Here is a 12,580-nt window from a genome sequence, read left to right on the forward strand (position 1 = left end):
CCAGCAGAGGTGGCGACACAGTGGGAAACAGTCGAGAGGGAGTTGCCCTGGGAGTCCTTAACATCGACACCGAACCCCATGAAGTCCCATGGCATCAGGTCAAACATAGGCAAGGTAACCTCCTGCCGATTACCACATACCATCTCCTCCTCAGCTGATGAATCAGTACTCTTACATGTTAAACACCACTTGGAAGGAAGCACTGAGGGTGGCAAAGATGCAGAATGTACTCTAGGGGTGGGACTTCAATATCCACCATCAAGAGTGGATCAGTAGCACCACTACTGACCAAGCTGGCCGAGTCCTAAAGGACATAGCTGCTAAACTGGGTCTGTGGCAGGTGGTAAGGAAACTAACAAGAGGAAAAAAGATACTTGACCTCATTCTAACCAACCTGTCTGCTGTAGATGCATCTGCCCATGACAGTATCGGTAGGAGTGACCACTGCACAGACCTTGTGGAGACAAAGTCCCATCTTCACATTGAGGATACCTTCCATCATGTTGTGTGGCACTACCACAATGCTAAATGGGATAGATTTTGAACAGATCGAACAACTCAACACTGGACAACCATGAGGTGCTGTGGGCCATCAGCAGCAGCACAGCCACAATTTGTAACCTCATGGACCAACATATCCCCCACTCTACCATTACCACCAAGCCAGAGGATTGGAAGCCTGGTTCAATGAAGAGTACAGGAGGGCTTGCTGGGACACCTAAAATTGAGGTGTCAATTGGTGAAGCTATACCACAGGACTGTTTGTGCGCCAAACAGCATAAGCAGCAAGTGATAGACAGAGCTAAGCGATTCCACAACCAACAGATCAGATTCAAGCTCTGCAGTCCTGCCACAACCAGTTGAGAATGGTGGTGGACAATTAAACAACTAAGTGGAGGAGGAGGCTCCACAAATGCCCCCATTCTCAATGAAGACGGAGCCCAGCCCATCAGTGCAAAAGATAAGGCTGAAGCATTTGCAACAATCTTCAGCCAGAAGTGCCGAGTGGATGATCCATCTTGGCCTCCTCCGGAGGTCACCGGCATCACAGATGCCAGTCTTCAGCCAATTTGATTCATTCCACGTGATATCAAGAAACGGCTGAAGGCATTGGATACTGCAAAGGCTATGGGCCCTGACAATATTCCAGCAATCGTACTGAAGACTTGTGCCCCAGAACTTGCGTGTCTCTAGCCAAGCTGTTCCAGTACAATTACAACATTGGCATCTACCCGGCAATGTGGAAAATTGCCCAGGTATAACCTGTACACGAAAAGCAGGACAAATCCAACCCAGCTAATTACCGCCCCATCAGTCTACTCTCGGTCATCAGTAAAGTGATGGAAGAGGTCACCAACAGTGCTATTAAGCAGCAATTACTCAGCAATAACCTGCTCACTGAACCTCAGTTTGGATTCCACCAGGATCACTCAGCTTCTGACCTCATTACAGCCTTGGTTCAAACATGGACAAAAGAGCTAAACTCCAGAGGTGAGGTGAGAGTGACTGCCCTTGACATCAAGGCAGCATTTGACCAAGTGTGGCTTCAAGGATCCCTAGCAAAACTGGAGTCAATGGGAATCAGGAAGAAACCTCTCCGCTGGTTGGAGTCATACCCAGCACAAAGGAAGATGGTTGTGGTTGTTGGAGGTCAATCATCTTATTTCCATGACATCACTGCACAAGTTCCTCAGGGTAGTGTCCAAGGCCCAACCATCTTCAGCCACTTCATCAATGACCTTCCTTCCATGATAAGGTTAGAAGTGAACTTGTTTGCTGATGATTGCACAATGTTCAGCACCATTCACAACGACTCAGCATGAAGCAGTCTATGTCCAATATACAGCAAGACCTGGACAATATCCAGGCTTGGGTTGACAAGCAGCAGGTAACGTTCATACCACACAAGTGCCAGACAATGACCATCTCCAACAAGCGAGAATCTAATCATCGCCTCTTGATATTTAATGGCATTACTGAATCCTCCACTATCAACATCCTGGCGGTTACCATTGATCAGAAACTGAACTGATTAGCCATATAAATACTGTGGCTACAAGAGCAGGTCAGAGGCTCGGAATACTGCGGCGAGTAACTCACCTCCCAACTCCCCAAAGCCTGTCCGCCATCTACAAGGCACAAGTCAGGAGTGTGATGAAACACTCTCCACTTGCCTGGATGAGTGCAGCTCCAGCAACACTCAAGAAGCTGGATACCTTCCAGGACAAAGCAGCCCGCTTGATTGGCACCCCATCCACAAACATTCACTCCCTCCACCACCGACGCACAATGGCAGCAGTGTGTACCATCTACAAAATGCACTGCAGGAACTCACCAAGGCTCTTTAGACAGCACCTTCCAAACCCATGACTGCTACCATCTAGAAGGACAAAGGCAGCAGAGACATGGGAACACCACCACCTGGAAGTTCCCCACCAAGCCATTCACCATCCTGACTTGGAAATACCTCGCCGTTCCTTCACTGTTGCTGGGTCAAAATCCTGGAACTCCCTCCCTAACAGCACTGTGGATGTACCTACACCACATGGACTGCAGCAGTTCAAGAAGATAGCTCACCACCCGCTTCTCAAGGGCAATTAGGGATGGGCAATAAATGCTGGTCAAGCATCCCATGAATGAAAGAAAAAACCCTTCCTCTGTCTCTAGATTGTCAAACTGCTTGTTTGACTTCTGGTACTGTATGAGCACATTTTCCTCTATTAATGAAAAATAGCAAAACCATTATCTTCAGTGCCCACCCAGAAATGCTATTCTCTCGCCATTGACCCCATCCCTCCTGGCAACTATCTTAGGCTGAACCATGGTATTCTTTTTGAGCCTGAGCTTGAGTTTCTGACCCCATATCTAATCCATCACCAAAACCATCTACTTCAACCTCTGCAGTGTAATTGGCTTCTGCCCTTGTCTCAGCACATCAAATGCTGAAGCCCTCATCCATGCCTTAATTACCTACAGCCAGCCTTCCAACTTGCATCTTCCATAAACTTGAGCTCATCCAACTCTCTGCTGCCCGTATCTTGTTCACCCATTCCCCCTGTGCTCACTAGCCTGCATTGAGCCCTGGTCCAGCAACACCTCAATTTTAAAATTCTCAACCATTTTTTCAAGCCACTCCATGGCCTCACCTCTCCCTTTCTCTGGAACCTTCTCCAGCTCTGATACCTCGTTAAATGCTAAGCTCTGAAACTCCCTCCCTAAACTCTTCACCTCTCTTTTCTCCTTTAAGACTATCCTTAAAACCTATTGCTGTGATTACATATCCTATCATCTTTTGTGGCTTGGTGTCGAACCTCATTTGATCATGTTCCTGTGAAGCTCCTTGGGATGTTTTACAACATTAAGGATGCTATTTAAATGTAAGTTGTTATATATCTTTTATTCCACAAGCAGTGCATGAGATGGGAGGCAGTGAGCTGGAATCCAGCACAGACTGCTGTCCTCACCCAGAATTAAACCCTTACCATTCATTCTACAGATAGTGGACAAATTATTAATTGTGGTGGAAGTCTTGTATTTCATTGCCTGAGATTTCAGTCCATTTCTGTTTGTTCTAGGACTTCCAGCAAGGATCATTCTGAAAGTGATGCAACCCAAATCTTTATTGTCTGTGAATGAGGAAAGAATAAGCTTTGTAAACCAGGAGCTTCTAGCTGGAGAATTTACACAGATCTGCCTGAAAACTGCTGATATTCTTCAACGGCTCCAGGACTATCAGTCCAATGAGGTGATCTCAAAACACAGAAGACACTTGGATAAACAGGACGTTGCAAAGGAAATCAGAATGGTTTTGGCTACTGAAGACTTTGGGTGCAATTCCTTTGACTCTGGTGTGAAGGCGCGCCTCCTGTCGCTGGTTGACTTTGATCCCTTCTTATGCAATAAGCCTCTGTTTCTGAGCCTTCATTATGACACCTTCATTTCCTTAGTTGAATATTTGAAGACTAATGACACACACTGTTTCCAATTTGTTTTCAAAGAGGTTCACATGTATCAGTGTAATGCAAGGTTTTATGGGGTGCGGAGTGTGCGGGATCCCGTGGCTATTGACGGAGGAATAGAACAGGTGTTCCAGTTTTCCACCTCAGACCGTGCTTCGTTTTTGGTCCAGCTTCATTGCAGAGGTTACAGAGATGGTCAGTATCTCCAATGCGATCGACCACTCTTGTACAAGCTGTCAAATCTGTCTGGCAGTTTGCAAGAGGATGCCGAGAAAGCTGGCACAGTGGTTGCCAACCAAGCTGGCACAACTTGGCTCCGGGAACATCCTGATGGAGGTTTGAAGGAAATTGTAGAGAGGATTGTGCAGAATTCCAGTGGAACTGTAGAAATAGGAAGCTGCTGCTTCCTCATCAATTCGTGGAATGCGGAGTGTGAAATCAGGCTCCTTTACAAAGATGACACAATCACTGCAAGAGCAGAAAGAAATGCCGACATTCACTGACTTGTAAATTTTCATGAAAGCCTCCCTCTCTGATTGCAAAATGTTGGACCGTGAAATGGGATTTCACCCAGGTTGAGGTATTCCCTGACTGGCAGCCTCCTGGTGTGACCTTGTGCCAAATTCCAGCCAATTACTTGCCTGGCAGACAAGTATTCAACCATTTAACCCAAACTTCAGCTACTGGTTTTGTTGCACAAACAGCCAGCAAACTGACTGTGGCGCCATGGTACAGGAAGCCATTTAAGCCATATAAATGGGAGAAATGAATAGAAATGTAGTGGTAGCAGGGGACAGTAGAGTCAGGGCGATTGACACAGTTCTCTACACCTGAGAGCATGAGCCCAGAAGGCTCTGTTGCCTGCCTTGTGCCAGGGTTCAAGACATCTGCTCAGGGCTGGAGAAGAACTTGCAGTGGGAGGGGGCGATCCGGTTGTCATGGTCCACGTGGGTACCAACGACATAGACAGAATTAGGAAAGAGGCTCTGCTTATGGATTTTGAGCAGCTAGAGGCTAAATTAAAAAGCAGAACCACCAAGGTAATAATCTTTGGATTACTACCTGAGCCATGAGATAATTGGCATAGGGTATATAAGATTAGAGAGTTGAATGCATGGCTCAAAGACTGGTGTGGGGTAAATGGGTTTCAATTCATGGACACTGGCATCAGTACTGAGGAAAGTGGGAGCTGCTGTACCATTGGGACAGTCTTCACCTGAACCATGCTACGACCGGTGTTCCGGCAAGTCGTATAACTAGGGAAGTAGAGAGGGCTTTAAACCAAATAGTGGGGGTGAGGGATCATGTGAGGGGAGATGTGGTAAAATTAAGAGAAGGAACAAGGTGATAGAGCAGGGTAGCAACTTGGGTAATGATAACCAGAGTGTGGCAGGAAGGGAAAGAGTGTAAACACTTAAGAGTGCACCAGCCGATGAGGCCAGAGTTTGCACGAATGGTAAAAAGTTAGAAGTAAAGGCTCTGTATCTGAATAAGCACACTATTTGTAACAAAGCAAATGAATTGATAGCACAAATATGACCTGATGACCATTACTGAGGTGTGGTTGTAAGGTGACCAATGGTGGGATCTAAATATTCAAGGGTATTTGATGTTTTGGAAGGACAGGAAGCTAGGAAAAGGTGGTGGGTTGGCTTTGTTAATTAAGGATGACAATACAGTCGGAGAGATTATGTTAGTTCAGAAGATCAAGATGTAGAATCAATTCAGGTAGAGATAAGAAAAAGCAAAGGCAAGAAGTCACTTGTGGGACTAGTTTACAGGCCTCCTAACAGTAGTTATACTGTGGGACAGAGTATTCAGGAAGAAATAATGGGAGCTTGTAGGAAGGGCACTGCAATAATCATGGGTGATTTTAATCTTCACACAGATTGGACGAATCAAATTGGTAACGGCAGCTTGGAAGATGAGTTCAGAGAGCATTGAGGACAATTTCTTAGAACAGTATGTTCTAGTGCCAACTAGGAAGCGGACTATTTTAGACCTGGTAATGTGCAATGAAACAAAATTAATTAATGACCTCATAGTAAAGGCGTCTCTAGGCAACTGTGATCTTAACATGATAGAATTTCACATTCAATTTGAGGGTGAGAAGTGTGGGTTTTAGTACTGGTATCTTAAACTTAAATAAAGGTAATTAAGGGCCGTATAAGGACCGAATTAGCTTAAGTGTATTGGGAAAATAGGTTAAAAGTTTAAGGAGAGGGTAAGAGTGCAGGTTAGTGACGAAGCTGATTGCTATCAAAAGGTGGAAGGGACAGTGTGTGAATGCCATATTGCACCAAAGAATCATATAAGACTAGGGAAAATTGACAGTAGGGCAAACTTAAAGGCTTTGTATCTGAATGCACGTAGCATTCGGAATAAAGCTGAGTTAACAGCGCAAATAGAGATAAATAGGTATGATTTGGTGGCGATTACCGAGACATGGTTACAGAGAGAACAGGTTTGGGAGTTGAATATCCAAGGGTACTCAGTGTTTCGGAAGGATAGGCAGGAAAGAAAAAGAGGTGGTGTGGCTTTGTTAGTAAAGGAAGAGATCAGTGCTATAGTGAGGAATGATATAGGCGCTGGAGAGCAAGACGTAGAGTCAGTCTGGGTAGAAATAAGAAATAGCAAGGGAAAGAAGTCCCTGGTGGGAGTAATGTATAGGTCCCCAAACAGTAGTTTATCAGTAGGGCACTGTATAAACCAGGAAATACTGGGAGCATGTAAGAAAGGCATGGCAATAATCATTGGTGATTTTAATATGCATATAGATTGGACTAATCAAATTGACAAAGGTAGTCTTGAGGGAGCATTCATAGAGTGTATTAGAGATTGTTTCTTGGAGCAATATGTTGTGGAACCAATCAGGGAGCAGGCTATTCTGGATTTGGTTTTGTGTAATGAGATGGGGTTAATTAATGATCTCATAGTAAAGGATCCTCGAGGGAAGAGTGATCCCATAGCATGCTAGAATTTCAAGTTCAGTTTGAGAACGAGAAACTTGAGTCCCACACTAGTGTTCTGGAGTTAAACAAAGGTAACTACATAGGAAGAGGGCAGATTTGGCCCTAGTGAACTGGGCAGGAAGACTATAAGGTAGGACAGTTGATGAACAGTGACAGATATTTAAGGAGATATTCAATTCCTCCCAAGTAAAATATATCCCAATGAGGAAGAAAGATGGTAAGAGGGGGAAAAAGCATTCCATGACTGAGCAAGGAAGTTAAAGATAACTTAAAGGCAAAAACTAAGGCATACAAAATTGCAAAGGTCAGTGCCAGGCTGGAAGATTGGGAAACTTTTAAAGATCAACAAAGGGTTACTAAAAAAATAATAAAAAGAGCAAAGGTAAATTATGAAAGAAAACTAGCACAAAATGTAAAAACTGATAGCAAAAGCTTCTACAAGTATATAAAAGGAAAGAGAGTAGCTAAAGTGAACGTTGGTCCATTGGAGGACGAGACTGGGGAGTTAATAGTGGGAAATGCAGAAACGGCAGAGACGCTTAATCAATATTTTTCCTCAGTTTTCACAGTGGAGGACATCAGTACCACCCCAATAGTAACAGGTAGTGCAGAGGATATAGAGAAGGAAGAACTTAGAACAATCACCATCACTAGTTCCAGTGGTTTGGAAAAATGCTAATATAATGCCCTTATTCAAAAACGGAGTGGGGGGAGACAGAAAGTAGGAAACTATAGACCAGTTAGTTTAACGTCTGTCGTTGGGAAATTGTTGAAATCCATTATTAAGGGAGTAGTAATGGGGCATTTGGAAAGTCAAAATGCAATCCATCAGAGTCAGCATGGTTTTATGAAGGGTAAATCATGTTTGACTAATTTGCTAGAGTTCTTTGAAGATGTGACAAGCAAAGTGGATAATGGGGATTCTGTAGATGTAGTATATCTGGACTTCCAGAAGGCCTTTGATAAGGTGCCGCACAAAAGATAAGATCACAGAGTTAGGGGTAATATATTAGCTTGGATAGAGGATTGGCTAACCAACAGAAAGCAGAGAGTCGGGATAAATGGGTCTTTTTCTGGATGGCAAGCTGTAACTAGTGGGGTGCCACAGGGTTCGGTTCTTGAGCCCTAACTATTTACAATCTATATTAATGACTTGGATTCAGGGATAGAAGGTACTATAACTAAATTTGCAGATGACACCAAAATAGGTGGGAAAGTAAGTTGCAATGAAGAAATAAGAAATTTACAAATGGATATGGACAAGTTAGGTGAATGGGCCAAAATTTGGCAGATGGAGTTTAACGTGGATAAGTGTGAGGTTATATCCATTTTGGTCAGAAGAATAAAAAGGCGACTTATTATTTAAATGGAGAGAAACTTCAGAATGCTTCGGAGCAGAGGGATCTGGATGTCCTCGTGCATGAATCGCTGAAAGCTAGTATGCAGCTACAGCAGGTAATAAGGAAGGCAAGTGGAATTTTGGCATTTATTGCTAAAGGAGTAGAGTATAAAAATAGGGAAGTGTTGTTGCAACTGTACAAGGCATTGATGAGACCGCACCTGGAGTACTGTGCACAGTTTTGGTCCCCTTACTTGAGAAAGGATGTAGTTGCATTGGAGGCAGTTCAGAGGAGGTTCACTAGATTGATTCCAGAGATGCGGGGCTTGTCCTATGAGGAGAGATTGAGAAGTTTAGGCCTATACTTGCTAGAGTTTAGAAGGATGAGAGGAGATCTAATTGAGGTATATAAGATGCCAAAGGGGATAGACAAAGTAGACGTGGAGCGGATGTTTCCCCTTGTGGGGCATTCTAGAACGAGAGGCCATAGTTTTAGGCTAAGGGGTGGTAGATTTAAATCAGAGATGAGGAGGAATTACTTTTCTCAAAGGGTCGTGAATCTGTGGAATTCACTACCTCAGAGTGCAGTAGATGCCGGGACGCTGAATAAATTTAAGGAGGAGATAGACAGATTTTTAATTAGTAATGGGTTGAAAGGTTATGGGGAGAGGGCAGGAAATTGGAGTTGAGGCCGAAATGAGATCAGCCATGATCGTAATGAATAGCGGGGGAGGCTCGAGGGGCCGAATTGCCTACTCCTGCTCCTACTTCTTATGTTCTTATGTTAAAAGGTACGACAATAGAGAAACAGTGGCAGACATTTAAGGAGATAACTCTCAGCAAAGATATATTCCATTGAGAAAGAAAGGATATAAGGATGCACCATCCCTGGTTAACTAAAGAAGTTAATAATGGTATCAAATTGAAAGAAAAAGCATACAATGCTGTGAAGATTAATCATAGGTCAGAAGATTGGAAAGATTTTAGAAATCAGCAAAGAATGACTAAAAAAACGAAGGAAAACTTAAAGTATGAGAGAAAGCTAGCTAGAAATATAAAAACAGATAGTAAGAATTTCTACAATTATTTAAAAAGGAAAAGAGTAACTAAAGTGAGCGTTGGTCCCTTAGAGGGTGAGAATGGGAAATTTATAATGGGAAACATGGAAATGGCGGAAGCATTGAACAGGTATTTTGTGTCTACCTTCACTGTAGAAGACACAAAAAACATGCCAAGAATTCTTGAAAATAAAGAGGTAAAAGAGAGAGAAGAACTTAAAACAATCACTAGGAATAGGATACTGGGAAAACTACTGGGACTAAAGGTTGACAAAGTCCTCTGGACTTGATGGCTCTCATCAGGATGTTAAAGGAAGCAGCTGCAGAAATAGTAGATGCATTTTCCAAAATTCCCAAGATTCTAGAAGGGTTCCAGTGAATTAGAAAATAGCTAACCTAACACCTTGATTCAAGAAAGGAGGGAGACAGAATGTGACAAACTATAGGCCAGTTAGCCTAACATCTGTCATAGGGAAAATACTAAATTATTAAGGATGTAGTAGCAGGACATTTAGAAAATCATAATACAATCAGGCAGCGTCAACATGGTTTTGTGAAAGAGAAATTGTGTTTGACTAATTTATTAGAGCTCTTTGAGGGAGTAACAAGCAAGGTGGATAAAGGGCAATTGGTAGATATGGTGTATTTGGATTTATAAAAGGTGTTTGACAAGGTGCCACATCAAAGGCTACAGCACAAAATAAGAACTTATGGTGTATGTTGAACAGGTTGGCCCTATACCCATTGGAGTTCAGAAGAATGAGAGATGATCTTATTGAAACATATAAGATTCTGAGGGGATTTGACAGGGTGGATACTGGGAGGAAATTTCCCCCTTTGAAGGAGTCTAGAACTAGGGGACACAGTTTAAAAATTAGGGGTCTCCCAAAGGGCCGAATGGCCTACTCCTGCTGCTAATTCTTATGCTGCGTCCAGATGGAAACTTCCAGTACTATGATTAAAGAGCTGGGGGGATGGGACTGACTGGATTTCTCCACAGAAAGCTGGCATGGACTTGATGGGTCAAACGATCTCCTTCTGTGCCATAATGACTAACTCTCCGTTTCTGATTTGCCCTTTCTATCTCTCTCTCTGTTCTCTCTCTATCTGCCTTGCACACTACTTTGAACTTGTTTCGCTCCCAACTTGCCAATTAAAAAGACCCCCGTCTATATTGAAGTGTCTGCATTGAGTTGTTTGACCTCAAAGGCAATATCAGTTCTACAAGTTACAATTTTCTTAAAACTCTGGTCTATTCCTCGAAATGGTCAAATTTGGCACTTGTATTTATTGTAACTTGTATTGTGCTTTAGACATTAATGGCAACTGCTAGTGCAATTGAATGTTTAAATATATTTTCTAGGAAAATGAATTATAAGAATCAGTAATGCTGAAAGCATGCTGCTAGTACATTATCACAGGACTAGCTGCGGTGATTATAACTTTTTGTGGATGTTTAAACATAGAATTATCCATGATCATTTTGTTGGAAAATTTGTGCAAATATTGAATTGGATGTAAAGCCAGGCATGGGGCCAACAGTTCAAAATAAAGAAATATATATACATATAAACATAGGAGTAACTTATTATCATTACAAGTGTCAGCCATGGCTCAGTTGTTAGCACTCTTGCTTCTGAGTTAGAAGGTTGTGGGTTCATGACTCACTCCAGAGACTGGAGCACATTATCTAGACTGACACCCCAGTGCAGAGGTGTCGTTTTTCAGATGAGATATTAAACTGAGATCCCATCTGCTGTCTCAGGTGAGTGTAAAAGATCCCACAGTACCACTTTGAAGAAGAAATGGGGATTTCTCCCAGGTGTCCTGGGCAACATTTATCCCTCAACCATTGACTGAAGCAGATTACCTGGTCAATTATCTCATTGCTGCTTGGGGGTGCTTGCTGTACATAAATTGGCTGCTACATTTTCTATATTACAACAATAACAACACTTCAAAAGTAATGCATTTACTGTAAACTGCTTTGGGATGTCCTGAGATTGTGATATGCTATATAATTGCAGTTTCTTTTTATTATATTACCTTGAAACCTGTACCACGGATTTGCCTCTCCAGGTCATGAAGTTAAAAATACAATGCAATCCTTAATAAGGTATGTGGCAGGTTAGAATAATTAAGTTAATTTGTTGAAATATTTCTCTTTTATTTTCAAGACTCCATGCATTTTACAGACTGGGACAAGAATACATGTTTTTCAATAAAAATACTTTTGATCTCTCGTGCAAATGGTCACAGATGAGATTTACATGTTGTTTTGACACTCTCCCTCTCACACCATTGTCTAGGAAGGACGTGAAGGCATTAGAAAGGGTGCAGAAATTATTACGAGACTGTTTCCAAGGATTAAGAACTTCAGTTACATGGATAGATTGGAACAATTTGGCGTTGTTCTCTTTGGAGAAGAGAAGGTTGAGAGGGGATTTGATAGAGGTGTTCAAAATCATGAGGAGTCTGGAGAAGTAGAGAAAATTCCTGTTAGTGCAAGGATCAAGAACCAGAGGTCACTGATTTAAAGAGATTGGCAAAAAGAGGCAACACTGACATGAGGAAGAACTTTTTTTAGATTCTAATCCTTGACTTTTAATGATGTAGTCTGTCAAAATTTGCATATGACACAAAAGTTGGAAGTCTGAACTATGAGGAAGATAGTGGTAAATTTCAAAAGGACATAGACAAGCTGATGCAATGGGTAGACAAGTGGCAAACACAATTTGACGCAGAGAACAATGAAGTGATACATTTTGGTAGGAATAATGAGAATCCGGACTGCTGCCTGAGAGTGGTTGAGGCAGATTCAATCATGTTTTTGTGGGGAGACAGCGATGTAGCGGTAACATCACTGGACTAGTAATCCAGTAGCCTGGGCTAATGGTCTGGGGACATGGGTTCATAATCCCACCATGGCTGCTGGTAGAATTTAAATTCAGTTAATAAAAACAAAATTTGGAATAAGTAATGGTCACCATGACAACTATCATTAATTGTTGTAAAAACTCATCTGGTTCACTAATGCCTTTTAGAGAAGGAAATCTGCCATCCTTACCTGGTCTGACCTACATGTGACTACAGACCCACAGCAATGTGGTTGATTCTTAATTTCCCTCTGCAATAGCCTAACAAGACACTGAGTTCAAGGTGGTCAACAAGTGCTGGCCCTGCCAGTGACACCCACATCCCATAAAAGAATAAAGGAAAAAGAAATTGGCAGCAAGAACGAAGCTCTGGACT

General features: G+C 42.5%; 1 protein-coding gene across 2 annotated transcripts in view; it reads left to right on the plus strand.

The window, feature by feature from the left end:
- The window catches only part of LOC144691446 (uncharacterized), a 55,431-nt gene extending 43,957 nt beyond the window's left edge, over positions 1 to 11,474 (plus strand). For both annotated transcript variants that reach the window (XM_078559543.1, XM_078559545.1), the window contains one exon: positions 3,576 to 11,474. In XM_078559543.1, the coding sequence (XP_078415669.1) occupies positions 3,576 to 4,462 (887 nt within the window). In that variant the 3' untranslated portion in view covers positions 4,463 to 11,474. The remainder of the gene's footprint in view (positions 1 to 3,575) is intronic.
- Positions 11,475 to 12,580: the final 1,106 nt, after the last annotated feature.

The sequence above is a fragment of the Cetorhinus maximus genome, chromosome 16, assembly GCF_964194155.1.
Source record: "Cetorhinus maximus chromosome 16, sCetMax3.hap1.1, whole genome shotgun sequence".
Lineage (NCBI taxonomy): Eukaryota > Metazoa > Chordata > Chondrichthyes > Lamniformes > Cetorhinidae > Cetorhinus > Cetorhinus maximus.